Raw genomic sequence first — 25,140 nt, 5'->3', positions numbered from 1 at the left:
TCTAGTCTGAATGTGGTTTTGGTTCATGCTATATACTTTATAGTAAATTCCTATGAACATTCTAGAAATAGTTCATGAATCTCAACAGTATTATTGCAAACAAATGTACCTATTGATTTATCCAGTTTCATTCTGTAACTCCTCCTATGAAGTATAACTTATGTGTGAGCAGTTGTTGCATGTTCAATACCTGCATAATTCAGCTGTAGTTAGAGATCATCATCACATGTCTTTATGGGTTTAACAGGAAGACAGCAGTACAGATGTGTTGCAGAGACTCTATTTCTCACCTACAGATGCTTTTTCAACACTTCAGGCAGTTTATGTTTGTTCTATATTCTAGAGGGCTCAGTATCGTTGCAACACCTCAAAAACCACACTGGGGAAGTGAAGTGTCAGCTTGAACAAACTCTGCAATGTCCTATATATATATATATATATATATATATCTTTCTTTTAATACACATGAATTTATACCTTTTTAAACAAACGTATCTATATGGTAGACTTGTTGCACTGTGCATTGCTGGCTGGTTATACAACAACTATAATTACAACTGTTGCGTATAGTAGATAGAGCTGGTGCCAGACAGAGCAATTAAACTAAACTTTGTAAAATGGAGAGAAACATTTATTTATTTCTGACCTTTGGGTTCATCCACTTGATTGAGTTGTTCCGTCTCTAATTGTGACAATAAACAGCAATTTCTCTATTTAAAAAAAAGCTCCAATTAGTGGCTGCTAGAAGAGCAACACTTATTTAATCAACACCATTGGTGGATTAATTGATGATGTCAAGCTGTTTGTGATTGAACCAAGGAGGAGTTTTCAGGGTCCAGACAGCTGAATCCACCAGACTGACTGAAGACAACATGTATTCTAACATCATTTGATTTCCCCTCAGTAAATCCCACTATGTTGGTCTCAGCTGTGTGTCTGTGTTGACTTAAAGGATAACAACCAGTGTTTCCTAACTTATCCTCCATTGGATCATGTTCTTGGGTGTAAATGGGGTGGAAATAAATGAACAGATAAAAGCCACACAGTACAATCCAGTCTGGGACCATTTTTAAAACATTACTGGTTCACTGAGTGATTGTTTCTGCTGTTATCCTGTCATACTTTCATGTGCACTGATACCAGAACAACTTTCTGACATCATTACAGTCATTCTCTCTGCAAACATGACGGTCTCTGTATGGACAGAAGAGTTTTCATGTGTTTGTAGAACAACTAACCACAGTTTCAGTGTCCCACCCTGGAAGTAGTCTGTCAAAGCTTTGCAAAGTCATTTTATTGTCCGAATTTTAAAAGGGTATAAACAGTTCATTGATATTTTTTCATGTTTAGGGGGTATCATGATGCACTTTCTGGACTCTGGATGAATCCAACTCTTCTTCTGTCACATATTAGATGCAAATTTGACTGTAAAGGAAACCAAATCTGTAATGTTCTTATAATCACAATCTGAGCCTGTTGATTGGCAAAAACAAGCATTTCAACTTTGACTCAAACATAATACAAACATAATGACCCATGAGATTACATTGCAGCTGTTTGGCGGCTGTCGGAAAAAATGTTCTTTTTTAATACTTGACCAATCCCAAACATTTTTTTCCTCTTTAATCATTTTACACTTGAGAAAGCAGAGAAATGATGCCAAAGTTAAAAAATACTAGATTTATCCTTTAAATGTCGTTTAAAGTCAGGCGGATATGTTGATCTCGAGGTATTGTCGAGGGAAAATTTGGCTAAAATTAAAATTAATTCTCTCTGCTGCGTAAATCAGTTAAAGTGAAGAAAAATGGAAAAGATTGTAATAAGTTGGCATTTCTCTCTGATAACAGGCAACTTCTTGTACCATCATCACCTCACCTCAGGTCTTCTTCTCTGTCTCATTTTTAACTGAGGCTTCACTGACATAGAAAAACCTTTTCTTATCTCCACAGATCATCGTGATGAAAGTCTTCACTGGTCACACTCTAACATGTCGTCCAGCAGAATATCAGATAGGGAATGAATGCTGTCCAATGTGTCCTGCAGGTAAGATCCAACTGGATGTTTTGGTCATCACATGTGACATCCTGTCCTAGAACATGCATCTGACAAATAAAAATGATTAAATAAAAGTAAACTATTTTTATTAATATTTATTTTGTGAACTTTGCATTGTAAAAAACACACATTAAAATAGTCAAATGACAGTTAACAAAACAGTAAAATATATTAATTTAAATTAAGCGCAAAACCAATACATTTGTAGACATTTTATTATATATTTTGAAAAAAAAACACTATTACAGTATTTTCCTTCAAATATTACAATCAAACATTTTCAAGAAATGTAATTAAAATCTGCAGTCAAACTTTTAATTTGACAGTTTTGACCTAAATTACCATTAAGCCTCTTTAAATAAGTGTCAGAGGCTCAAAAACTGTCTTATTTTGAAAGACACAGAAAGTAAGCTGTTGAATTAAAACACTTTATTTCAGTTTATTCAGATTGAATGTAGAATATCAATAAATGCATTCAACATAATAAAAACAAAGTTTGTTTATTTTGAAAGCAGAATAACAGTTTAAATATGAAAGTACAGAAAATTATAAAACGAATAAAATTTAGCTTAAAATGATCAGGAAAAGCTTTAAATTGATAGAATGAGCATTAACCTTTACAGCAAGAGCTGCATTTAAGTTAGAGATTATTATTGTCATTTAATAGCTGTTCTAAGAGAGTTATTTTCTGTAAAATTAAGATTTTTTTACAGTGTAGCTTCATCTATTTGGGATAACAGTGTAGCAGGAAACATGAACTGTATGAGAGTTTAGTTAAAAGGAAGCAGGACTGTGTTAAACTAACTTGATAATTTTATTTTCACCAGGAAGTCGAGTTAAAACTGATTGTACAGAGTTCAGAACGACATCATGTCTGCCCTGCCTCGATGGAACATATGTGGAAAACCCACTGGGCGGAAAAATTGTTTCGACTGCACCAACTGTGATGAAGGTTTGTTGATTTTTTTTTTTTTAGAGATGTTCTGGTTTAAACTTGTCTGGTTACTGCTTGTTCCTCTGTTATTGCTCTATAATAACTGAGGCAGCTGCTGAATATTGATGTAACAGAGTCATCACAGAGACTCAGTTTGATGAGTTTATTACACATGATTGACCAAAATGACAGACTCTGTGCAGAAACGAAAGAAGTCATGAAAAGACTGTAGGACCAGATTCTTTAAGTATTTCTATGAAACAATGATGAGATGCTGTGTTAGTTGCTGTAATGATAGACCAAACTCCCAAAAATCAAATGTTCACATGTTGATATGTAAAGTTACTTGAAATCAAATCCAAATGATCTATTTTCTCAAGTTCTCTGTGCATCTACAATCTTTCCTGACAGGTTTGGGTCTGAAGGTAAAGACATCATGTACAACAACATCAAATACAGTTTGTGAACCACTGGAGGGATTCTACTGTATTGATCCAAGAGGGAACAACTGTGTAGCAGCACAGAAACACAGAATCTGTCATCCAGGACAATACATCAACCAAAAAGGTTGGTATTTCTGGCAAAGTTTTAAATGAGAACAGCATAAATTCAGGGAGTCTGACCTTATTATAGTTTCATTTAGTTGTGATTTGAGTAAAGAAGCACCAGAATTAGACAAAGGGAAGATAAAATAATGATCTGATCTGACCAACAGCTGGTAAAACTACATCATCTACACATCTGATCTTTTCTTTCTCTTTTGTCTTGAACCAGCCTCAACCATGTCTTCAAATTAATCACAAAACACAGTTTTACCAAAGATTCTTTGTGGTTCTTGCAGCTAAAATTAGACTTTATTAATGAATGTTTGCTGATTTGTCCTTTAATATTTTTCTTCTGCTGATTCCAGTCTGATCTTCTCCTCAGCAGAATGATTAACTGATTAAATCTGTTGGATTGTTGTTCTGTCTGCTCATCATTCATCATGTAACACTTTGAGTCCTTCATAATGTGATTCTGAAGTGGTTTCTACACATCTATGATTTGTGTTTGTGCAGGAACAGCCTTCACAGACACTGTGTGCTCTGACTGCAGCGCTGGAACATTTTCAGATGGAACATTTACATCTTGTTGGCCACATTTTCAGTAAGTGAAGCTTTAAATCACACATGGAGACACCTGACTTTTAACAACAGCAGAGAATCTGTTGGATCTGAACATGGTCCTGTAAAATTGTCCTTCTGTCTTTACAGATGTGAATCAGACCTTGAACTGATAAAACCAGGAACTTCTTCTACTGATGCTGAATGTGGAGAAAAACGTTCAAATGTCGCAGCAATTGTGGCTATTGTCTGTGTTTTATTTATTTTATTAATAATTGCTGCAGTAGTTTATTGGTTTTGCTTCAGAAAGAAGAAAATGTGTTTCAGATCAGGTGAGGATGACAGAACAATGAAAATGTTAACATGGTTTTTCTGGATGAGAATATTTCTGCCAAGTCATGACTCTGCTGATTAAGATGTTTTTCTTGGTTTTGTTTCATAGAAGAAAAAAACACAAATCCAGTCATTTTCAGTCAAGTAAGTTTGTTTCTGTCTTGTGTGTTCACTGTTTACAACACTTTGTTTGTCAGTTAAATTGAATCATGTCCTTATTGTTTTTTCAGCCTTCGTTAGAAAATGGAGAACTATCACCATCAGAGACTGTTCCTATGAGAATATCACCAGGTAGGACAGCAATGTGTTGTTCTCTGAAATGTTCATGAGGTCAATGAAGTTTCTGCTTTAAATGACAGTTTTTCTCTCCTCAGACTAAAACCATCTGCAGGACAACAGGTAGGACTCAGTGTCCTGCAGAGTAAAAGTACTTCAGAGTCCAGTTTAAATCCATCTGGATGCTGACACATCGTCTTTGCAGTTTACTGAAGTAAAACAACAGTGAGCTGAGTTTCCTGCTTCCTGCTGGATCTTTGTCTGACTACAGAAAACAAAGTTTCTCTGGAATACATCCATCCATCCATTCTCTATACACCGCTTTATCCTCACTAGTGTCGCAGGGGGTGCTGGAGTCTATCCCAGCTGACTCGAATGAAGGCAGAGGACACCCTGGACAGGTCACCAGTCTGTCTCAGGGCTACATATACAGACAAACAATCACACTCACATTCACACCTACAGACAATTTAGAATTATCAATTAATCTCAGCATATTTTTGGACTGTGGGAGGAAGCCGGAGTGCCCGGAGAAAACCCACACATGCACAGGGAGAACATGCAAACTCCATGCAGAAAGATCCCAGGCCCACCCCGGGATTCAAACTGGGGATCTTCTTGCTGCAAGGCGAAAGTGCTAACCACTATGCCGCTGTGCAGCCCTCTGGAATACAACCGATGGAAAATAAATTTATAGACTCACTGACTCCATTGATCTTCTGCTCACAGTTGGAGCAACTTCAGACTGAAGCTGGACTTTAAATGAGGACAAACTGCTGGAACAGAAGATAATGTGACTTTTTCTGAAGCATGATGGACTAATGGCTGCCATGAGGTGGAAGATTTTCTGAACAACTGACTGTTTTATGAAGCTGCACAGGTTGTAAATTTAAACCAGTTTGTGGTCAACAGCACTACAGTTGCAATCATTTGGGTTTTTTTTTCATGTTTTTGCAGTTTCTGTTCCTCAGTTTCATGCTGTCAGTTTCTCTTTCCAATTGAGTATACATTCAGTTTGCTTTTTTGTGTAAATATTGTACAGATTTCCATCTGCAGATGGAAATTAGCTTAAAGCTAACTGTGGAGCAATGCATCAAATGGAAACATTTATGTTTAATATTGTACATGGTCCCTTTTTAAATAAACTGATAATAATAAAAAGATTTACATGAGCCAATCTGCTTTTATACACCTTTTTTTTTTTTTTTAAATATTTAAGGCAGAAACATTTTGAGTCAGAGGCCACAGAGAGTCAGAGCAGATAATAAAGCTGAAATGTGTCTTAATATTTACAGATTTGATGTTGACACTGTCCCTAAAGGATAATTCTAGTTTATTTCCACCTGTTGTGTTTCCCATTAATGTTCCTATTGTGGCTCTATGAATCATACTAACTCTGTTCTCTCCACCTCTAATGTAGCAGGAAAACGAGGATTCACACAAAACCTGGTTTTTATATGAATCATTTTATGTTTAATTTCATTTTATTTTTTGTCAGATTAAAATGAAACATAAATTTGCTGCTTGGAGCTACATTTTTAAAACTCCAGTAAGGATCTCCTCCTCCTTGGATTCTTGCATTTTCATCCATGAATGTCGGTTTGTTTACATATGTGAGGATGATCTTCTGGAAGTTCTGCAGCTAAATGCAGTGATGGATCAACTGTGGACCATTATGAGGAAAGTCATGGATCATTTTAGTTTATTGCAAGAGGAGTTCACAAATAAGACACTAAAGCAAAATTGAAGACGCCACTTAAAGGATGGAGGCAGAAAGATGTCAGGAAACTGGTGTTGTCCTGCATTTACGCCAGATTTGGAAAATCTCTATATGACAGCTGGTAGCCTAGTATTAGTTAATAACCTTTTCTCTAATCATCCAGACAGTCACCATTTTTCAGTGTAATATTCAGAGTTTACTGGTTCATGCTCACATTCCTTTTACTTTATCTGTAAAACTAGAAAACTACAAGTTTGAGAGTGGATCTTCAACCTGTGTGTGTCCTTCAGCTGAGTCTCTTATCTATCATGCCACATCTGTACATGTGAAAGTGAAAGCAGTCTGTACAGGATCTTTATTTTTAGCTTTAATATACTTTTGCATTTCTTGCCTCATTTGTTTCCAGCTGCTCTAATATGTAAATATCTCCTGTAATATCTGACGTTCACAGTGAACTTCACAGCTCAGATGCAGTTTCAAATAAAAGTAGAAACATGAGAGAGACGCTTTATTTGGTTTGGAGCCTCTGCAGTCAGTGTAGCTTTAACAGTATTCAGCCCGCCTTCAGACAGACCGTGGGAGGTTTACATTCCTGTGATTCTCAGTTCTGCTGCAGTGAGCTTTGTGCTGTGGTTTTTACTTACTAGTATGATTGTTGTTTTTTCTGTTGTTGCTTTCGTTTTAGTGTCACAGGCTGCTGAAGGCCTAAAATGGAACTTGAACCTTGTGAGTCACACCTATGGTAACTAGACCAGAGGAAACCAACAGTGATGAGGGCTCCTCCCTAACATGCTCTAATATTTGGATCACATTGCAGGCGGTGGTTGTTTTTACTAAAACTGGAACATCCAGTTCTACTCACTGCACCAACAACTAGAATAAGATGGAAAGCAACCTAAAGCTTCTGCAGCATCGTTGTCATGGTTACAGCCAGTCAGAGTTTTAATTTTATTTCTTGCTTTGCTGCTCTGGTTTAGTTGGTTCATTTGTTTTTGTAACTATTTTACTAACTTTGCCTTTTATATTGTTAATGTTGACCAATTTTTGCATTTGTTTGTCTGCATCTTGTATGTAAAAAAGGCCTAATAAACATTTAAAATAATATTTATTCAATTATACCTTACAAAATGAACACACACACACACACACACACACACACACACACACAATTATGAATTAGTATTTTAATGGCATCTAACTGAAAATAAAATAGAAAAACATTATGTATGGTATATAATGTACAATTGACAGGGGGTGTATATATTTGTAGATTTAAATTACAGTGTATATTATAATATGTAATATATGATGAGGAATTTGTGTTTTAAAATTGCATTTAACAGAAAAAATAAAAAAATGTTCTACAGACAGTGCATGGTATATAATATATAAATATAACTTAGTATTTTAAAATGGTATAAATAGAAAATCAAATACAAAATTGTTTTATAGACAGTGTAACATACAATTGAAAATGTGTACTTTAAAATTGAAAACAATATAAAAATATTTTACTGACAGTGAATGTATGTAATACATAATGATAAATTTGTATTTTAAAATTGTATTTATTGTAAAACAACAAAATCTTTTTATATACAGTACATGGTGTTTAATATACGTTATGAAAATGTATTTATAGTGGATTTGATGGAAAATGAGATAAAATTATTTCATTGACAGTGTAATGTACAATTATATATGTATATTTTAAAATTGAAAATAAAGTATAAAATGATTTAATATGCAGTGTATGGTGTATCATATACAATATGAATATGTAATTTAAAATAGTATTTAATAGAAAAAAATTATAGACAGTGTATAATATGCGATTATGAATTTATATGTTAAATTAGTATTTATTCTCCAACATAAAGTTTTTTTTCTAGACTGTGTATGGTATTGTTGTTGTGTTGTGAACAAGTATTGTGCCACACCTGATGGACAACGCTCCTCGATGTGTCCTGAAGGTATGAACAAAACTGAACAGAGCAAAAAAAAAAAAAGTACGGCTCCGCCCCCATTTTGTCACCAAACATCTTCTTGTTTTTTGACAAGCCATTCCCTTCATGTTTGAAAGGAAAGCCGGTATGAAACACAAACATGCCTGCTGGAAACAAACTACGTCTGCAGACAGACAGTTCTGGTAATGAATGCTTCTTGGTAGATGAATATGTCATAAACCACACACAAAAGCTGTGGGCAAACACATTCAAAGACACACCTTATAGTTCCTTACCTTACTGTACAGCATCCACTTCGAGTTAAAACCACATTGAAACCACGGTTAAACCATATTAAATATTAAACAAGCGTTTTGTTGCTAAGTAGTCATCTAGCACGTGTGGCATGAGCATGCGGTCCGAGCACTAATAGTTCGTGGCGGAAGTGGCGTCAAACTAAGCGGACATGACAAGCAAATATATATATATATGAAAAAAATAAAAGAGGAGCACGTTGAATTTACATCATCATAATATCAGTCAAACATCCTCACTGAACTGATGTGAAACTCTTTCTTTTGTAATAGATTGAGAAATTTCCTCTGCATTTCACTTCAAAACTCATCACAGATCGCTAGAATTACCTTTGCATCTGCCGATTCATTCATTTGTATGAATTCAGTGACTCGGCAAACGTGAAGTTGTGGGTTTTTCATATTAAACATGTGTCAGACTGACGCTGCAGCAGTGGTTATCTCTGCTGACACAGATACTCTGCAGATTAACATCACTGGAACGCATAAAGTGCCGTTTGAGTACAGATGTAGCAATAAATAAGAAGACTGATGCTGTAATTCAGTGTTAAAAAGTAAACATACGTCTGTTTATTTTCTCTGCCAATAAAGTCTGCCACTTTATTGACAGACTTTATTTATCTTCTGGTATCCCAGAGACACGGGTCTACATGGTGAAAATCTATTTCAAATTAGAAGAAATCTAAGAAGAAAAATTCAGTACTTACTTTTCCTCTGCTTTGTGAAACATAAACTAACTCATCATGCCATCTGCCCCCTGTGGGACCAAGAACAAAAGACTCTCATTATTGGCTATTACAGACCACAAACCACAGGATGATTCAATGTTGACTGAAAGTGCATTCAAGTTATTTAGAAGTAGGTCAGACAGAACATTTGAAAATGTCACCTCAGCGTTTGACAACTTATACCAGATATTTTTCACAATATATTGTTATTTTAGACAAAATGATCTTCAGTTACCCCTTCTGAACCTCAAGCAGTTTCTCAGATTTGTTTTTTTGTACTGTCACATTTTTAGTCACCATGGGCTCATTTTTCACTATAATCTAAAGTCCTGTAACTCTATGGAAACAGAACAACCATGGCTAGAAGGAGAGAGAACTCAGAAATGCCCCGTGTGTAGTATGGCATAGGTATAAAAAAACAATTTCATAAAAAACAAATGTGCAACATCATCAACGTGTGCAACATTTTCTCAAATACCCACAGGTGCCACCAATACTGGCAGAAAATGAAGCCTTGAGTGGATGTTTTATGTTTTAACTTGTTTCCATACTTGTCTCTGTTCTGTATAAAAACAGCTTACAGTTCCGCTCAAAAATCCCAAATTTGTTGTCATGTGACTTTTGGCCACAGCTGAGTTACAAATGACTTCACGGTTGTTCTGCAGAACATCACATTTTTAGTTTTTTACAGAGTATAATGAGTTCAAACTGTTTGTATTTGAAGACTGGCGACCTGTCCAGGGTGTCCCCTGCCTTCACCCAAGTCAGCTGAGATAGGCTACAGCCTGTAATTTGGGTAATTATTTTAAAACCATAAAACATGCCTTTCAAACCCGCCAGTCAGCAGGTGTTGGAGTCAAAAGGGTTCATTAAAATCTTCAGATTAATTAAGAAAAGAAAATCATTAATGCTACAGTGCTAACAAAGTCACGCTAATCTGAACTGGTATAGGCCTGCCCAGTTATTATCACCATGGGGCAATAACTGGTAGTTAGCAATAGAGGTACTTATTGTTGATGCTAAATGTCACTTAATGTATTTTTGCCATGTGCAGAGCTCATTTCAGCCTGTTGCTCCTGAACCAAAAGCATTTTTTTACTGGCACTTTGGAAACAGTAAGTGAGTGTTTTACTCATGTTTTTACGGAAGAGTATTAGGGCCACCCATCCAATCCAGTATCGCGTTTATTTTAAAATTTTGGTGTTAACTTTTAGAGCCCTCCATGGTCAGGCTCCTGTCTATATCAGAGATCTTGTGCGTCCTTACGTTCCCTCCCGGACGCTGAGATCATCTGATCAAATTCTTATTGCGGCTCCTCGAACCAAGTTTAAAACTCGCGGTGGTCGTTCTTTCCAGGCTGTTGCTCCACAGCTCTGGAATGCTCTTCCACTATCCTTGCGTTGTCTTGATTCCGTGGAGGCTTTTAAGCGTAATCTTAAAACCCACCTGTTTCTCCAAGCATTTTAGACTCACCTGATATGTGACTGTTTATGATCACCATTCTTATTGTTTTAAGTTATACTTGTTATTTGAGTTTTCTATTGTGTTTTCTTTTCTTTTATGCTGTTTTTTGTGAAGCACTTTGTGACTGTATTTGTCTGTGAAAGGTGCTATATAAATAAATTTTACTTACTTACTTACTTACTTACCCATGAGAAAAAAAAATGAGAGGGGGTAGAATTTTTTTTTTCAGCATGAATTTTGAGAAAAAAGTCGAAATGTCGAGAATAAAGTCAAAATATAATGTCGAGAATAAAGTTGAAATGTCGAGAATAAAGTCAAAATATAATGTCGAGAATAAAGTTGAAATGTCGAGAATAAAGTTGAAACATAATGTCGAGAATAAAGTTGAAATGTCGAGAATAAAGTTGAAATATAATGTCGAGAATAAAGTTGAAATGTCGAGAATAAAGTTGAAATGTCGAGAATAAAGTGGAAATATAATGTCAAGAATAAAGTTGAAATAGGATGTCGAGAATAAAGTCGAAATGTCGAGAAAAAAATCAACATACAATGTCGAGAATAAAGTTGAAATATAATGTCGAGAATAAAGTTGAATTAGGATGTCGAGAATAAAGTCTACCTTTTGGAGGTCTGCAGCCAACTGCTCTCGCCTTTTGAGACTAACAACCAGCGCACTGCTTCTACAAAATGCCGTTCAGTCAGTTAGATGAACTAGTGAAATTATACTTCAGACTCGGCTTTAGTAATAAAGAAATACTTTCTCTTTTAGCCCACAGACATACTGTAGTGATAAGTGTTAGAACTTTGAAGAAATTGATGTGATGAAGTAATTGGCTATCACTTTGGGGTCATTGTTTGTTCTGTATGCCTCCATCCATACGACATAGCGACTAAAACCGTCAATACAGCCATTAATGGCAATTCCATATGGCTTCAATTTATCATACGAGTCCATGTTCCACAGCACGTTGGGACCTTTGTTGCGATAATGGCTGTGTCTCTCATAGCTCAGCGCATTGAGCTGTTGCTTGTGGTGTGGGTGGCGCTGGTTTGAAACCCAGTTGTAACATTTTGTGAATTTCTCTTTGGAGATTAATAAAGTATCTATCTATCTATCTATCAAACGGCACGCCCGCCTGAGCTCCACACCTTCAGGATCAAAGAACTTGATTAGCTGTCTTATTGTATCTTGTGATACAACATATCCCCTCTGAACTGCGCGCAGATGCAGCCATCGGTAGCCTTGCATTTGTCCATTACCCGCTATTTCAGCGTGCACGAATGAGGCCACCTCTTCCAACCGTGTGTGGTTTATCCTTCGGAACAGTCGCAGTTTTCGGAAAAGTCTCTTCAAAGTTCTAACACTTATCACCACAGTATGTCTGTGGGCTAAAAGAGAAAGTATTTCTTTATTACTAAAGCCGAGTCTGAAGTATAATTTCACTAGTTCATCTAACTGACTGAACGGCATTTTGTAGAAGCAGTGCGCTGGTTGTTAGTTTCAAAAGGCGAGAGCAGTTGGCTGCAGACCTCCAAAAGGTAGACTTTATTCTCGACATCCTAATTCAACTTTATTCTCGACATTATATTTTGACTTTATTCTCGACATTTTGACTTTATTCTCGACATCCTATTTCAACTTCATTCTCGACATTATATTTCCACTTTATTCTCGACATTTCAACTTTATTCTCGACATTATATTTCAACTTTATTCTCGACATTGTATTTTGACTTTATTCTCGACATTTCGACTTTTTTCTCAAAATTCATGCTGAAAAAAAAATTCTACCCCCTCTCATTTTTTTTCTCACGGGTAGCCCTAATACTCTTCCGTATGTTTTAGATGCTGCTGGCTCGTATTAGTTTTCAGTGCACTGTTTTCATACTGTGGATACTGTTACATGTGATGTGGAAAGCAAACCAGGTTGACTATAGATGCTATTTCATGTGTTACAGTAGTCAGTTCTGAACAAATAAAGATTTACAGTGGTTTTACTGTTAACATGTGTGATTGTTTTTGTATATTATTTGGTGTCATTCAAGTAAAGAGTAAATACAGTTAAATAGTTAATATAGTATATATCAAATATAGAAATTCATTTAAGACATTTAGTACACGGATCACATTAGTTTTGTGAAATAAAAACCTAATTTTCAGTCATATTGACTGAGCATTCCAATTGTATTTACTCAGTCTTTTCAGTGGTTTTGACTTAGGGTTGCTGTTACATTAACTTAGGCTTTTAATTTATCTACTTCATTTTTTATGTAATGCTACTAAATGTAGTCGCACAGAGCTACTTGAATTTTTAATCATATTTACTCAAATTCCTAAATTATATGTAATCAATTTCACAGCTTCAAAATTTGCTCAATTTTTTTTAAGTGTAAAAATGTTTCACCAAATAAATTGAGTTTATTGCTGTTTTAGTTTTGTCAGTAGTCGCTAAAGTATTCCCTGAGAGAGTTTGCAACCGCTTCCGTTTGTGGATACTTCCTGTTGTAGTTTTCCGCCTGAGAATTGTAGTTCAATTTGAGTTTTGGTGGAGTAAAAGCATTGCTTTTACAGATCTGATTGTTCATTTCCCGCACTTGAGCCTTTTGACCCAGCATGAGACCCAAAACGCAAATTGGTGCTCAAAGTGTCCATAAAGAGATGTAAAGTGACCAAGATGTAGCACAAACTTGTAACAACAATAAAGAAATGCAAAATGAGACAGGAGTGGCAAAAATCTGACACAAAAATGTCCAAAAATTGAACAAAAACAACCCTAAACAGGTGCAACATTAAGAAAATGAGACAGAAATTCAGCAAAATCAACTAAGAAGATGTACAATTTTAAACAAAACAAAACAAAGTCAAAAACACACAAAATGAGCAAAATCAATCACAAAATGCTCAAAATTAAGGCAGAAAATGAACAGAATGGAACACAAAATAACATGAAAAGATGCAAAATGTTTAAAGACAGACAGAAAGACACAAACTGACCAAATTAAACACATAATGACACAAATGAGACACAAAATAATGGGAAATCTTCAGTCACCAAACTATTCTGACTGATTTTATTCAATTCTGAAGGTTTTTACACAGAACTTTGTTCATATATCATTTACAATCTGATTTATACAACCTTTTTCCCTGAACACACTGAAATGTCCAAAATGATCCAAATAAGATGGAAAATGACCAAAATTGAAGAAAAACAACACTAAAGTGGTGCAAAATTGTTAAAATGAGAGATAAAATAAGCAAAAACAGAAGAAAAAAGAGATGAAAACTGAAGCAGAAATGGCCAGTGGGTCACAGAATAGAAAAACAGACATGTGAAATGAGCAAAAGAACTAACAAGATGAACAATTTTCAAGAAAAACACAGTGAAAAATACACCAAATGAGCAAATAAAGCAGAAAATGGTGAAAATAAAGGCAGAAAATGAGCAAAATGAAGCAGAAAATGGTGAAAATAAAGGCAGAAAATGAGTAAAATGAACCAGAAAATGGTGACAATAACGGCAGAAAATGAGCAAATGTTAGCTTGTCAGTGTTGTGAAAGCTTCAATCTAACATGTCAGTCTGTACTTTGATATTTAGAGCTGAGTTGCAGCTCCTTGTCTGGACTTGTGTCTTACCTGAATGTTTCCTATCTGGCTGAGGAGGCTTCATTTTTCTGTCACAGTCTTTGCTCATAATGTCTTCACAAGTTTCACACTTGACCACAACTCTGGAATATCTCCAAGGTTTGTGTGTTAAACTGACTTTCTCACAATATGGAATGTGCTAACAGTTGTTAGTTCTTCTGGCTGACATCACAATGGACTTTTAAAAAAATACATTTACTGTCTTAGTACTTGTACTCTGTGCAATGACAGTAAAATTGAATCTAATCTAATCTATAAAATGATAACAATGAGACAAAAATGGCCAAAATGGGACCAAAAACAGCCTTGAAGACAAAACAAAACAAAAATCCAAAACAAACTGAGCACAAAGTGTCCATAAAGAGATGTAAAATGACCAAGATGAAGCACAAACTTGTAACAACAATAAAGAAATGCAAAATGAGACAGGAGTGGCAAAAATCAGACAGAAAAATGTCCAAAAATTGAACAAAAACAACCCTAAACAGGTGCAACATTAAGAAAATGAGACAGAAAATGAGCAAAAGGAACTAACAAGATGAACAATTTGAAACAAAAACACACTTAAAAACACACAAAATGACCACCATTTGTTGTATGCTGTTCCTTTGCTCTCAAAATAATTCTATTTTTTTCCGACTTCCTTGTTCTGTTGTTTTCAAAACTGTGTGCAAAGCTCTGAGAGTTGACGTATGAAGGCCGACAACTCCCTGAATTTAAATGCTTAATGTAATTGTGTTATCTTTTTATTAATTCTTCCAACTAAAACTAAAGTATATCATAGAATCCATTCTACAATCCAGGAGGATACAAGAGGATTATTCTAACTGTAAGAAATTAAATACCTCTAAACGGCATATTTAATATTATACTAGAATAACTGTTACTGTCTACAAACGACAGTAAAACATAGCAAAGAAGAGTATTTCTGTATGAAAACCAACACTTTAAAAAATTTTAATACAATGATCTTGTACCCGTGCTACACATCTGGCATTTGTAACCAGCAAAGCAGCTAAAAAATCTGTGAAAAATTAAAGCAGAAGTGTACAGACCTCCTGCTTCTCCTGTTTTACAGTTTTTCTCCATTGCTTTGGCTCATTTCCTGAAACGGAGATGACATTTTCAAAATGGTGACAAAATTTCTCCAAACCAGCTTGCAATTGGTCAAAATGGAATTGCATTTTTCATTCATTTCATCAAATTGCAAATGATTTAGTACATGGTTCAATGTCCCAGAACGTGTTTGCAAATGATTTAGTACATAGAACCTGATTTTGGCACATTTAACCCACATTAAGCACAATTCCCAACTGAAATGGTCCTGTTGAACCAAACTGATTGTCAATTCTCAGTCTAATTGTCTTTCACTTCAAAACATGCAAGCGACATGCCATTGTTTGAGCCATCATATGCAAAACAGTAAGCTCATTTTTCAAAATGAGTCAAGAAGCCAGTATATCATGGACCTCTTTAAGCACGTATTAGTTATGTATTATATATATGATTGACACTCAGTGGAGGCTAGAATGTGACTCAGAAAGTAGCAGGAGAAGGAGTATGCAGAAATCAGCGAGTTGATGACCCAGATGCTGGGGAGGAAAGTGGCCCAGAGAGTCAGGGTGAGGAGGACAATGACCAATGAAGAAGTGCATGCAGTATTCCCAGCATTGGATGTAGGGGAATTTATGAGTTTTGTTTTTGTTTGTGTGACATCACATTATGCATAGTATATTATGTAGTATACTGTATGTTATTTTTACTTTCACTATATGGAAATCCTTTGTGTTTGAATACTGTAATACAATAAAGATGACCATTTCTGTGGCAATATGAGTGCAGTTTGTTATATTTCAAGCTTGGGGGGCGACTTCCATACATTCCATTTTGTTTATTCAGTTTTATACACAGTGATGTGAATTCAGATAGCATGGCAAAACAATTTAGTACAATAACCCTTAATCAGGAACTTTGCTGAGACTATGTGGAGTTTATGAAACTGATATTCCAATGATCTTTTGCAGAATTGGCAAACCGTCTAAACATTTTGACCTGTAGGGCTCATACAATGGAACTATGATGAGGCATTTTGGGGGTATTGACTATTTGCATGAGAAGGAAACTGCATTTTGACTTAGAAGTGATCAGTTTTGGGAGAGATATGAGCATCTGAAGATGATCCATGGTGTTTGGCTGAACAGTCCAGATTATTTTGAGACACAGGACTAACAGAACTGAGAATGTCCGGTCTGTTTCCAGAAATGGGCCAAAGTTACCGAGAAGGATCTGCCCATTTTGACGTTGGTGACTATCTAGATGGGGTGTAGATGTTCTTCTGAGGCATACATTAACAGTTTTGGGAACAAAATTCCATTTTGCAAGGGTGCGTCTCTGTTGTGCTGAACTGCAACACTGTTGTGCAGATTGATTTTAGAGTTTTGAAAATGTCATCTCCGTTTCAGGAAATGAGCCAAAGCAATGGAGAAAAACTGTAAGTCATATAAGGTCATATATTATACAGTCTATGGTTATGGCAGCAATACCATGTGTCTGCAGACCTGGAGGCTGTGGCCTGCTGAGTAATCACACCTGGTGTCTCCTGTCTCCAAGGACACGTCTTGTGTCGACGCATAACTTGGCTGAGGCCTGTAACTTGAAAACTGAACAACTTTATAGATCAGAGACATCAGAGAGAATTTATAAATATGATCAGTTTCTGTGTCTCCATCAGAAGAACAGACTGAGGTCTAAAGAGAGTCCAGGACTGTTTCCAATACCTCTTGTGTCACAGGAATGAAGCAGAACAGTACTGAGATATTCTAGTGACAGCAGGGATTCAGTGAATGTATCACACTGGTAACCTTGAACACTGGCAGCAGTTGTTTCAGAGTTTTCTAAGCAATAGAAAGACTGTTAATGGTAGAAAACGTGTTTGTTCAGTTGAGGAAGACTGAAAGAAGTTCACCTTCTGTTAAACTGTAATCAGATCAACTTCTGTTGTGACCTCTGATCCTTCAGAGTTGTAAAACCTGCCATCATAAGATCAGAAGTCTGAGCTGATAAAAACAGTTTGTGTCCAGAGATCAGTCTAATAATCACACGCTGCTCTGTGACCAGAAACATTCAGACTTTTTCCTGAATCAGGCTCATCTGAACATCTATCAGTGTTAGAAAAGGAACTTTGAGAGGAAACAAACAGAAGAAGTTAAAATAAAGTGAACTTTGAGCAGCTCATCATGATTCAATGATCTGTTATTTCCTCACTAAAGAGAAGTTTAGTTTAGTTTAGTTTATTGATAGGATCCCCATTAGCACAGCTTAAGCTGTCGCTATTCTTCCTGGGGTCCAACAGTAAATACAAATTAAAACAATAACATATATAAAAACCAATACAAATCAAACAAGACACATAAAATACATAACAAGCCACTTCAATTCGTTTTACAGCTTAGTCAACATCCGATTTCTTTGGTCCCATTTTCAATCCTAGTTCGATATTTAATCCACATCTAGTATTTCCTCCCGATTCACCTTCACTGACACCCAATTTCACCAACTGACTGCATTCTACACAATTTTCTCTTATCCTATGAACTTCCCTTCTGTTCTTTCAATAGGAATGTCTTTAGTTGTTGTTTGAATTTATTTGTTTTCTCTTCTAACGTTATCCTTTCTGGCAATTTATTCCATTCTGACATTACTCTGCAAAGGAAAGTTCTTTCCATAGTATGTGATTTTACTTTAGGAAGACAAAATTTTTTTGCACACGCATGTCTAGTATTGTAACTGTGTTTGTCACAACTGAATGAAAGATTGTTGTAAAGTATTTTAGGATTTTTATGAGTTATAATATTTATTAAAAGTGATAACGATGAATATAGTATCCTCCCCTGCACTGCTAACCAGTTTAATTTATTTAGCATTGATTTAGAGCTACTTTCCAATTTGTAGCCTAAAACCATACGAGCTGCTCTATTTTGTAAGATCTGTAACCTTTTTAGCACTGTTTTTGTTGCATTTGACCAAACAGGCGAGCAATAATCTAGATATGAGAGGACCAAGGCGTGTGTGATTTGTATAATTGCTTTCCCTGTTAGAGCATGTTTGTACCTTTTTAACATTGAAATTGCTCTTGCCATTTTTGTACACATCACTTCTACATGTTTAGCCCATGTTAATTTATTGTCAACTATAAGACCTAACAATTTTGTCTCTTGGACCTGTGTTATTCTTACTCCATCTATAAATAATTGTAAGTCATGTATATATTTGATACTATTTCTTGATCCCACAACCATTGAAACTGTCTTAACTGTATTTAATACCATTTGATTATACTTAATCCAACCCACAACATTTTTCAGTTCTTTATCTAAAATACTTTTCAATTCATTTAAAGTCTGTGCTGATGAATAGAGTGTAGAGTCATCGGCATACATGACAACTTTAGCTTTTTCTAGAACTAGTGGCATCTCATTGGTATAAATATTGTAGAGCAAAGGTCCAAGGCAACTGCCTTGCGGCACCCCACATGTTACAGTTTTTTCTGTTGAAAAATGACCATTGAAAAAAACAGACTGTGTTCTCTTATCTAAGTAGCTTCTAAACCATATTACTGCTGACTTCTCGAAGCCATAACTTTCGAGTTTATCCAAAAGTAGTTTGTGGTTTAGAATATCAAAAGTAAACATTAAGCTGCTTCTAAACAGCTCTGCAGCTGCATATTGACACTTTAAACTCTTTTCCTGCACAAATCTGGTACGAAGCAGCTGAAGAATGATTCCCCCACAGTACCCAGATTTGTTAGAACAATTTTGATCTGGTTTCTTTCTGCTTCCAGAAGTTTTCCTGCAGCTACAACTCAACAATCCCAATTCTCAGTGAGGTGGTGTCTTCAGATCAAGAAAAACTACAACTTTCTTCCTGATAAAATGATGTGGGGAAGAAAACTTTTGACGCCTGCAACATTTTTGGTAAAACAAGTGTGCACTTGACAGTCATTTATTCATAAAGTTTCATCTCCTCTCCAACGTTTCTGTAAACTTACTTCATTTTCTGACTTTTTCTTTCTGACTCTGTCACTTTGATGCAGTAGCTTCATTTTCCACATACATGAATCAAATAAGGGCTGCACAGTGACGTAGTGGTTAGCACTTTCGCCTTGCAGCCAGAAGATCCCCGGTTCAAATCCCGGCCTGGGATCTTTCTGCATGGAGTTTGCATGTTCTCCCTGTGCATGAGTGGGTTTTCTCTGGGTACTCCGGCTTCCTCCCACAGTCCAAAAATATGCTGAGGTTAATTGGTTACTCCAAATTGCCCGTAGGTGTGAATGTGAGTGTGACTATTTGTCTGTATATGTAGCCCTGAGACAGACTGGCGACCTGTCCAGGATGTCCCCTGCCTTCACCCGAGTCAGCTGGGCTAGACTCCAGCACCCCCCGCTATCCTAGTGAGGATAAAGCGGTGTATAGAGAATGGATGGATGGATGGATGAATCGAATAAGAAACTGAAGCTGCTGTGACCTCCTTCTTGTGTCTCCTCCTCCCTCTTCATGTGAGGTGGGAGGAGACAGTTTGGTGAAGGTGATGTTAGACTGAGGTCCAGAAATATCTCTGGCAGTGCAGTAAAGTAGGAGGACGTCTGACTTTAACCTGTTAGACCTTTGAGGTTCAGATGAGTTCAGTGTATTGTGAACTTTGGGATCACTCCACCTTAACAGAGCCACACTGACAACTGTCTGCATTTATTAATGCAATAATTTAAAGTGAAGAAAAATAGAAAAGACGTTGAACAAGTTGACATTTCTATCTGATATCACATAACTTCCTGTAGCATCATCTCCTTAGATCAGACCTCTTTCTGTCTTACTGCCTCCATCATTATCCTCCACTCACATTTCCTGCTCCTCTGGTTGCTGTTGTTGGATATTTTATTCCTGTGTTTCTTCTTTTTCACCTCCTGCTGATCATCTTCAATTTTATCATTCTCTGGTTGAAGTGTGGAATTTTTTAACCTGGTTTCAGCAACATAATGATTATACACACGTGGACAAAATTGTTGGTACCCCTCAGTTAAAGAAGGAAAAACCCACAGTTCTCACTGAAATCACTTGAAACTCACAAAAGTAACAATAAATAAAAATTTATTGAAAATTAAATAATCAAAAACAGCCATTACTTTTGAATTGTTGATTAACATAATTATTTTAAAAAACAAACTAATGAAACAGGCCTGGACAAAAATGATGGTACCTCTATAAAAGATTGAAAACTATTTGACCAGAGTGACATGATTAACTCTGGTGTGTCATTTAATTGACATCACAGGTGTTTCCAAACTCATTATCAGTCAGTCTGCCTATTTAAAGGGAGACAAGTAGTCACCCTGCTGTTTGGTGAAAAGGTGTGTACCACACTGAACATGGACAACAGAAAGCGAAGGAGAGAATTGTCCCAGGACATCCGAAAAAAAATTATAGACAAACATCTTAAAGGTAAAGGCTATAAGACCATCTCTAAACAGCTTGAAGTTCCTGTGACAACAGTGGCTCATATTATTCAGAAGTTCAAGACCCACGGGACAGTAGCCAACCTCCCTGGACGTGGCCGCAAGAGGAAAATTGATGACAAATTGAAGAGACGGATCGTTGGAATTGTATCCAAAGAGCCCAGAGCAACCTCCAAAGAAATTAAAGGTGAACTCCAAGGCCAAAGTACATCAGTGTCAGATCGCACCATTCGTCGTTGTTTGAGCCAAAGTGGACTTCATGGGAGACGACCAAGGAGGACACCACTGCTGAAAAAAACTCATAAAAAAGCGAGACTGGAATTTGCAAAAATGCATGTTGACAAGCCACAAAGCTTCTGGGAGAATGTCCTTTGGACAGATGAGACCAAACTGGAGCTTTTTGGTAAGGCACATCAACTCTATGTTCATAGACTCAAAAACCAAGCATACGAAGAAAAGAACACTGTCCCTACGGTGAAACATGGAGGAGGCTCAGTAATGTTTTGGGGCTGCTTTGCTGCATCTGGCACAGGGTGTCTTGAAAGTGTGCAAGGTACGATGAAATCTGAAGACTATCAAGGCATTCTGGAGAGAAATGTGCTGCCTAGTGTCAGAAAGCTTGGTCTCAGTCGCAGGTCATGGGTCTTCCAACAGGACAACGATCCAAAACACACAGCCAAAAACACCCAAGAATGGCTGAGAGAAAAGCGTTGGACTATTCTAAAGTGGCCTTCTATGAGCCCAGATCTGAATCCCATTGAACATATGTGGAAGGAGCTGAAACATGCCATTTGGAGAAGACACCCATCAAACCTGAGACAACTGGAGCTGTTTGCTCATGAGGAGTGGGCCAAAATACCTGTTGACAGCTGCAGAACGCTCATTGACAAATACAGAAATCGTTTAATTGCAGTGATTGCCTCAAAAGGTTGTGCAACAAAATATTAAGTTATGGGTACCATCATTTTTGTCCAGCCCTATTTCATTAGTTTGTTTTTTTAAATAATTATGTTAATCAACAATTCACAAGTGATGGCTGATTTTGATTATTTAATTTTCAATAAATTTTTATTTATTGTTACTTTTGTGAGTTTCAAGTGATTTCAGTGAGAATTGTGGGTTTTTCCTTCTTTAACTGAGGGGTACCAACAATTTTGTCCACGTGTGTAACTGACGCTTCACTGAGACAGAGAACCTTTTCTGACCTCCACAGATCTTTATGATGAACGTCTTCAGCGGTCAAACCCTCACATGTCATCCAACAGAATATCAGACAGGGAATGAATGCTGTCCAATGTGTCGTCCTGGTAAGTGCCAACTGAATTTTAATGGGTTATTTCTCTTTAATTGTTCATTTATGACACTGAAAACATCGATGATAATTACTGCACAACTTCACTTCTCTCTCTTAAGCCTGCTGCTGTTTATGTTCACAAATACAAACTGGTCAAGAACCAGCATCTAACTGGAGTTTTATTCCATAGAAATAAAAATAATGTGTGTTATTAGGTAGTAAAAGGAATGACAGCAGTACATGTCATTTTGCTCACATCATGGACTTTACTATCAAAATTATATTACATTTTTATTTGATATGAACAAGATCACATGAAAGTATATTGTTGATTTTCTTTCCAACAGGAAGGCATGTTGAAAGAGATTGCTTCAAGGAAACAATTACTTCCTGCTGGCGTTGCAGAAATGGAACCTTCATGGATAAACCAACTGGACGTAAAGAGTGCTATCCCTGTACAAACTGTGATGCAGGTAGATTTCTGTTCATATTTCTGTGGCTTTAGTAGAAATGTCTCTCAGATTTATAGTTGGTAATGAGACTTGTTACTGCATGTCCAACTGATAATTGAGGCAGTATTTTTGCTTTTTGGGTTTTCCTTTCTCTTAGTGCATGATATGGCTTTGTTAGTCTAAAAACTTACGAAGTCTTAAGTCTACATCATGATGTTTTCTTCTCTCTCAAAGAAAACACAGCTCCTTACCTGCCTGAAATATCTGACTTTCCATGTGCCAAAGTGTAATAATATTTTCTTTTTAATGCTGTAAAACAACTGAGACAGATGTTGTCACAGAGTCCTTGCATAAAAGTATTTCATTAAACAGGAGATCAATATCTTGTCCACTTGTTGACAGGTTTGGGTCTGAAGGGAAAGACATCATGTACAACGACATCAGACACAGTTTGTGAACCACTGGAGGGATTCTACTGTATTGACCAAATAGAGAACAACTGTGTAGCAGCACGTAAACACAGAATCTGTCAGCCAGGACAATACATCAACCAAAAAGGTTGGTATTTTTGGTAAAGTTTTAAATGAGAACAACAAAAAATCGGGGAGTCTGACCTTATTATAGTTTCGTTAAGTTGTGATTTGAGTAAAGAAGCACCAGAATTAGATAAAAGAAAGATAAAATAATCATCTGATCTGACCAACAGCTGGTAAAACTACATCGTCTACACACCTGATCTTTTCTTTCTCTTTTTGTCTTGAACCAGCTTCAACCATGTCTTCACATTCACCACAAAACACAGTTTAACCAAAGATTCTTTGGGGTTCTTGAAGCTAAAACTAGACTTTATTAATGAGTGTTTGCTGATTTGTCCTTTAATATTTTTCTTCTGCTGCTTCCAGTCTGATCTTCTCCTCAGCAGAATGATTAACTGATTAAATCTGTTGGATTGTTCTGTCTGCTCATCATTCATCATGTAACACTTTGAGTCCTTCATAATGTGATTCTGAAGTGGTTTCTACAGATCTATGATTTGTGTTTGTGCAGGAACAGCCTTCACAGACACTGTGTGCTCTGACTGCAGCGCTGGAACATTTTCAGATGGAACATTTACATCTTGTTGGCCACATTTTCAGTAAGTGAAGCTTTAAATCACACATGGAGACTCCTGACTTCTAACAACAGCAGAGAATCTGTTGTATCTGAACATTTTCCTGTAAAAATGTCCTTCTGTCTTTACAGATGTGAATCAGTAAACCTTCAAGTGACAAATCCAGCCACTTCTTCTACTGATGCTAAATGTGGAGAAAAAAGTTCAAATGTTGCAGTCGCTGTCATCATCTGTGCTTTATTTTTATTGTTTTTTTTCATAAGTGCTGGATTAGTTTTTTGGTTTTACACCAGAAAGAAGAAAATGTCTTCCAGAGAAGGTGAGGATGACAGAGAACAATGAAAATGTTAACATGGTTTTGCTGGATGAGAATATTTCTGCCAAGTCATGACTCTGCTGATTGAGATATTTTTCTTGGTTTGTTTCATAGAAGAAAGAAACACAAATCCAGTCATTCTCAGTCAAGTAAGTTTGTTTCTGTCTTGTGTGTTCACTGTTGACAACAATTGGTTTTACAATGAAACTGAATCATGTTGTTAAATATTTTTTCAGCTTTTGTCAGAAAATGGAGAACTATCACCAGAGGCAGTTCCTATGAGAATATCACCAGGTAGGACAGCAGTGTGTTATTCAATGAAATATTTATGAGGTCAGTGAAGTTTCTGCTCTAAATGAAAGTTTTTCTGTCCTCAGACTAAAACCACCTGCAGGACAACAAGTAGGACTCAGTGTCCTGCAGAGTAAATGTGCTTCAGAGTCCAGTTTTAATCCATCTGGATGCTGACACATCATCTTTGCAGTTTACTGAAGTAAAACAACAGTGAGCTGAGTTTCCTGCTTCCTTTTAATATGTGTTCTAGTGTTTGTGAAGCTGCAGGTTGTAAATCTGAACAGATGCAGTCCTGAATTTGACATTTTTCTGTGGAAAATTTGTATGAAAGGACAACTACATGTTATATTTTTACTTTTTTCATCTGGGACTGCTAACACAAGCGGAATAGTTTATTTTTTCAAACACACTTGTATGTTTTCAACCATGTAGTGATTTTATGTTGAGAGTCTTTAAACTATTTTAAATATAACTCACTGTCCCGCTGCTGTCGGGGAGGAGGTACCGTACCATCAAAACATGGACTACAAGGCTGAGGAACAGCTTTTTTTTAACTCACGTCAAACACTTTAAAGCAGACACTGCACCTCATTGCACTGTTGCACTTTTTTAAATAACGCCGGTTTGTTTACATATGTGGGGATG

General features: G+C 36.4%; 1 protein-coding gene across 16 annotated transcripts in view; it reads left to right on the top strand.

Annotated features, from left to right (window-relative positions):
- The window catches only part of LOC127534434 (tumor necrosis factor receptor superfamily member 14-like), a 162,335-nt gene that overhangs the window by 24,145 nt on the left and 113,050 nt on the right, over positions 1-25,140 (top strand). For 4 of the 16 annotated variants that reach the window (XR_007942611.1, XR_007942605.1, XR_007942612.1 and 1 more), the window contains exons 3-4: positions 1,950-2,043; positions 2,883-3,007. The exons of 3 other annotated variants lie outside the window; for them this stretch is intronic. Coding sequence is in view for 3 of the 13 variants with exons in the window: in XM_051949635.1 (XP_051805595.1) it covers positions 3,401-3,556; positions 4,048-4,135; positions 4,243-4,424; positions 4,535-4,569; positions 4,656-4,716; positions 4,800-4,804 (527 nt within the window). In the remaining 10 variants the exon portion in view is untranslated. Of the gene's footprint in view, positions 1-1,949; positions 2,044-2,882; positions 3,008-3,400; positions 3,557-4,047; positions 4,136-4,242; positions 4,425-4,534; positions 4,570-4,655; positions 4,717-4,799; positions 5,865-23,821; positions 23,910-25,140 lie in introns of those variants that run through there. 9 more of the 16 variants (XR_007942604.1, XR_007942608.1, XR_007942607.1 and 6 more) reach the window with 6 other exon arrangements.

The sequence above is a fragment of the Acanthochromis polyacanthus genome, chromosome 6 (assembly GCF_021347895.1).
Source record: "Acanthochromis polyacanthus isolate Apoly-LR-REF ecotype Palm Island chromosome 6, KAUST_Apoly_ChrSc, whole genome shotgun sequence".
In the NCBI taxonomy this organism is placed as follows: domain Eukaryota; kingdom Metazoa; phylum Chordata; class Actinopteri; family Pomacentridae; genus Acanthochromis; species Acanthochromis polyacanthus.
Note: the sequence above shows the minus strand (reverse complement) of the source record. Positions and strands in the feature narration are given on the sequence as shown.